Source organism: Zonotrichia albicollis, chromosome 2 (genome assembly GCF_047830755.1).
Source record: "Zonotrichia albicollis isolate bZonAlb1 chromosome 2, bZonAlb1.hap1, whole genome shotgun sequence".
Classification (NCBI taxonomy): Eukaryota; Metazoa; Chordata; class Aves; order Passeriformes; family Passerellidae; genus Zonotrichia; species Zonotrichia albicollis.
In genome coordinates, this window is record NC_133820.1 from 11595608 (window position 1) to 11600653 (window position 5046).

The window sequence follows — 5046 nt, forward strand, 5'->3', positions numbered from 1 at the left end:
CTGGAGAGTTTATCACCTTCCCTTCCCTTCCCTTCCCTTCCCTTCCCTTCCCTTCCCTTCCCTTCCCTTCCCTTCCCTTCCCTTCCCTTCCCTTCCCTTCCCTTCCCCTGCCCTGGGCACAGGGAATGGCTCCCAGTGCCAGGACTGGATGGGATGTTGGCAATGAGGAATTGCCATGGGACAGTGGCTGTCACAGGCTGGGCTGGCTGGGCACAGAGGGACCCCAGGACCAGCCTGCCCTGGCCAGGGTGGGCAGCAGCTCCAGAGGTGGGAAGCCCCCCACCCCTTTCATGGGGAGCCCCATCCCTCCCAGGGCTCAGGGCCTGACCCCCCATCCCTCCCAGGGCCACCCTGACCCAGGCAGCAGGGGCAGGACACACGTTCCACGGTTTATTTCCAGTTTGGTGCATTTCCACGGTTTATTTCCAGTTTGGTGCATTTCCCAGGTGCAGGGTGCCACGGGGGGTGTGGGTGCCCGCTCTGGTACAGTGGGACAGGGGCTGGGACCCCCCAGCCCTGCAGCAGCGGCTCCCACTCTTGGGCCCCCGTTCCCCAGGGATGGAGCAGCTCCTCCCTGCAGCCATGGGGGGCACCAGGGACATTTGTGTCACCCTCATGAGACACCTGCAGCCCCCGCCGTCCCTGGGGGCCGCAGAGCTGGGCCCGCACAGCCATCAGGCAGCGTTGCCCAGGACCAGCACGCTCATGAGGAAGACCATGAGGAAGAAGACCCACATGAAGAAGCGGTCCATCACCTTGGCCACCTTCTTCCACTCGCCGGTGCGGCGCTGGTTGGCGCGGTGGCGGCGGAAGCAGCCGGCGATGTACCCGACGTTGCTCAGCAGGGCATCGTGGTGGCACAGGCAGTGGTCCCAGGGGCAGCCCCGCACCTCCGTGCCCGCCCGCCGCTCCCCGGGGCTCTCCCCCGCTGCCCTGGCATCCCCCGGCGCTGCCCGCCCGCCCGGTGCCCGCCGGGGGCTCTTGCAGCTCTCGCCCACCTCGTAGACGCAGCAGAGGCGGGCCAGGTGGTGCAGGATGAGGCGGCGCGCCCAGGGCGGCACGGGCCGGGCCCCCGGGCCGCAGTGGTGCACGTTCATGATGAAAATGGTGAGCGCCGTGGAGGCCGTGATCATGGTCATGGTGGCGATGTAGTACTTCCCTGCGGGGGCAGCGGCGCTGGCAGGGGGCACGGGGGTCCCGCAGCCCGCAGGGTGTCCCGCTGCCCCCCGTGCCCAGCCCCGAGCCCGGCCCTGGGCTCACCGATGAGCGGGACGCTCTCCGAGGGCGGCATGCTCTCGGCCACCAGCAGCTGGAACACGGTGAGGGCCAGCAGCACCGTCACCCCCAGCGACACCTTCTCCCCCGAGTCGGCGGGCAGGTAGAAGCCCAGGGGCGCCAGGAAGGAGACCATGATGCAGGGCAGGAGCAGGTTGAAGATGTAGAAGGAGGCGCGGCGGCGCAGGAGCAGGGTGTAGGTGACGTCGGGGTAGGGCTCGGAGCAGCAGCCGTAGGTGATGACATTCCTGGTGGCCGGCATGCCCAGCACCTCCCACTCCACGTTCTCCACGAAGTCCGTCAGGTCGCCGCTGTCCAGCTGGTTGCGGAGGTCGATCTGGTTCCCGTTGTGGGTCCAGGAGCCGAAGGTGAGGTGGCACTGCTGCCCGTCGAAGGGGAAGTAGGACACGTCCACCTTGCAGGAGCTCTTGGTGATGGCGGGCGAGTCCCAGGTGATGTGCCCGTCGGAGCGCAGCACCACGTTGGTCTCCATGGAGCCGCCGAAGTGCTCGTCGGCGCTGGGCAGGGAGGGGTCCCCGTGGGGCCGCATCCCCTCCCCGTGCCCCTTGCAGCCCCTGGCTGTCCCCTCGCTGCTGGGGTCAGTGCCAGGCACAGCCGGCTGCTGCCAGCACCCCCCGCCCCACATATCCCTGCATGTCCCCCTCCAGGACCCTCCTGCTCCCCCCGGGGCTGGCAGCACCCCCGCAGCCCCCAGCCCCAGGCGGCCCCCAAACCCCGGGAGCAGCCGGGGGGACCAAGCACAACGCACTTGTTGTAGAGGATGATGTCCGGCCGCCACACGTAGCTGCTGGGGATGCGGATGATGTCGATGCCGCCGTACTCGTCCTTGTCCCAGGTGAGGTGCGCGTCCAGCCAGGTCTGGCGGACCCACAGGTAGGAGGTGAGCACCTGGTTCCTCTCGTCCTGCCGAGGGGAGAGGGTGGGCGCGGGGAATGGAGCCGGCGGCCGCCCCGCTCCCCTCGGCCCGCACCCAGCCCGGCGGCCTCTCCGGGTGCCCCGCGGAGCTGGGCTGGATTCGGGGGGCCCGTGCTGGTTTTGGGGGGGAACCGGGCTGTCTGCAAAGTGCTCTCAGCTGCCTCGAGGCCACCCGGGCTGCTCTGGGGGCGGATCCGGGCTGGGTTCAGGGATGAGCGTCGGCGCGGGGCCGAGCCGGAGCCGGTGCGGGGCGCGGGGCGCGGGGCCGGGGCCGTGCCCGGCGCTCACCATGTCGATGATCTGGGCCAAGGTGACCTTGAGGGTGACGTTGAGAGCCCGGTCCGTGTCCTCCACGGGGCGCAGGGCGCTGGAGTAGTTGGCGAAGAGGTCGTGGAGCAGTTTGTAGGCGAACCTTCCCGGCGCCGCCCGGCAGCCTGGGGACACCCGGAGCGGGGCTCGGAGGGGCCGGGCTGCAGCCGGAGCCCTCCCGAGGGATCCCCGGGACCCGACCGCGGGACCCTCCGGCAGCTGGGGGGGGACGGGGAGCCCGACGGGACCCCCGGGATCCCCCGAGCGCCCAGCCCGAGCCCCCGGCCCCGGGATTCCCGGTGCGCGGGGCGATGCTGCCCCAGGGACCGGGGGAGAACCGGGGGAGGGGGTCCGCGCCCCTGGAGCCCCCCCGCTCACCCGGGGCCGGCAGGAGGCCGGCGAGGCACAGGGCGAGGCACAGGCGAGCTCCGGGCTCCATCCCGCCGCGGGTGCGGGACACGGGGGGGCGGCTGACGTCAGGGACAGGGCGGGGGGGCACGGCCCCAGGCACCCACGGCGAGGGGTTACGGTGGGTGACCCCCGCGGGCCCGGCTGGGAGCGAGCAGGGGCCGGGACGGGCTCCGGGTGCAGCCGAGCCCCCTCGGGGATGGGCTTGGGGCGCTGGTGGCATCCACGCGGTGCCTGTCGGTGCTGTGTCCCCAAGCGAGGACACCGCACCCGCGACACCGGGACACCGCGGAACTGAGGGCGGGTGGTGTAGCCCCGGAGCGGAGTGACCGCCCGGCACAGCAAGGGACATCCCGCTCTCCGGGCTTGGGAAAGAGCGAGCGATGGGAAGGGGCAGATCGTTCCCGTTCGGTGGGAGGAAAACCCGGGAGGTTGAGGGGCAGAGGCGCCGGGCTCGGGGGTGCGGGAGCATCCCCAGCTGCAGCCCCGGGGAATCCGCAGGCTCCGCTCCCCCGGCGCCTCCTGGCACCGTTCCCACGCCGAGCCCCGGCGGCAGATGCCGAGCGGTTTTGAGGCCGCAGGTTTTGTTTCCAGCGGTGAATTATTCATCCCAGCCCGTGCCGCCCGGGCCGGGCCGCTCAGGCCCAATTACAGTAATGGAAGGAGGCGAAGCCGCAGTGACCCGGCCCCTGCACACAGCCAGTGTCACCTGAACGTGCCACCGGCCAGAGACAGGGACAGCTCCCACTGTCCCCAGTGTCCAGCCTGGCCTTGGGCACTGCCAGGGATGCAGGAGCAGCCCCAGCTGCTCTGGGCACCCTGTGCCAGGGCCTGCCCACCCTGCCAGGGAACAATTCCTCATTGCCCAGATCCCAGCCAGCCCTGCCCTCTGGCACTGGCAGCCATTCCCTGGGTGCTGTCCCTGCAGGCCTTGTCCCCAGTCCCCCTGCAGCTCTCCTGGAGGCCTTTGAGGCTCTTCCTTCCCCCCAGAGCATCCCAGGGTGCATCCCCAGCCCAGGCTGTGCTGTCCCTGGTGGGTCTGACCCTCCAGGGCTGCTCCCTGCCCTGCCAGGCTGGTGAGGAGCGCTCAGGCCATGGCAGTGCTTGCAGAGCTGCCCGGGCAGGGCAGGAGGTGTTGGGGAAACAGCTGAAATGCTGAATTTCCTGCTCACTGCAGCCTCTTTTCTCAGTTGCAACACAGAATTAGAGAAAACAACCTGGAGAGCTCACTGTGATTTCCCTGGCACAGTGAATCCGGTCTGATTTAGAACCCAGAATTGTGGAGTTGGTTTGGCTGGGAGGGAGCCCAAAGCTCGGAGCGTCCCCTTTGCTCTCAGCAGAGAGGGTTTGCTCTTTGTGGGGAGCAATGGCACAAACATTTCCTTCTGTGGTTTAGTGTCTGATGTCTGAATTTGGAGCAGACATCTGATTTCTGCTGAAAACCTCTTCTTGCGCAGCCTGAAACATCCTGTTTTTACTGCTCCTCCACCAGACAGACCTTTTGTCCGTGGTGTTGTCACTGTGGATTTCAGCTTGCAGAATAATTGCCACAGTACTTGGTAAAAGTGGCCCTTTTCAAAGAGATGGAGAACAAAAAATACATGTTTATATTTTTGCTGTCTTGATTTTTTTCTCTGTGGGCTCTTCTGAAACTTCAGTGCATCCAAAACTAGGAGGGACTGCTCCTTCCCTCCAATTTTTTTAAAATTTGTGTACAGTCCTATTTATTTTTCTTTTTTGCATGTTCATGTTTTGCAATCTTGGCTCAGAAAGAAATAAAAAATGTGCAAAATTTTGAGAAGTATTTCTCTATGTTTTCCCAATTAAAAAAACTGGAATGTGTCTCTTTTTGGCCTGAAGGTGATGCTGTTTCTCTAGGAAAAACTACTGGAAAAGCCTTTGGGAAGTCTGGTGGGAGCTACTTGTGTTAAAATTCAGTATACACGGATTTATGCTCTTTGTCTTGGCAAGTTTTCATCAACCCTTTGGAAGACTGAGTTCTGTCTGAGCATCAGCTCAGTTTATTAAACCTCCCAGTGTGTCACGGATCAGCACACTCAAAATAAAAGCCGGTAATTAATTTTTTAAAAATTATTATCATTATTATTAATGCACGCC

At 64.9% G+C, this 5046-nt stretch overlaps 1 protein-coding gene across 1 annotated transcript; it reads right to left on the reverse strand.

Annotated features, from left to right (window-relative positions):
• Positions 1-382: 382 nt before the first annotated feature.
• On the reverse strand, positions 383-3382 carry CHRNA10 (cholinergic receptor nicotinic alpha 10 subunit). Its single transcript, XM_074533246.1, has 5 exons — positions 2899-3382; positions 2500-2645; positions 2045-2199; positions 1261-1793; positions 383-1159 (listed from the first exon to the last, which is right to left on the reverse strand). Exons 1-5 carry the CDS (start codon positions 3278-3280, stop codon positions 675-677), a joined length of 1701 nt encoding a protein of 566 aa, XP_074389347.1. The 5' UTR covers positions 3281-3382; the 3' UTR covers positions 383-674.
• Between the last annotated feature and the right edge of the window lie 1664 nt (positions 3383-5046).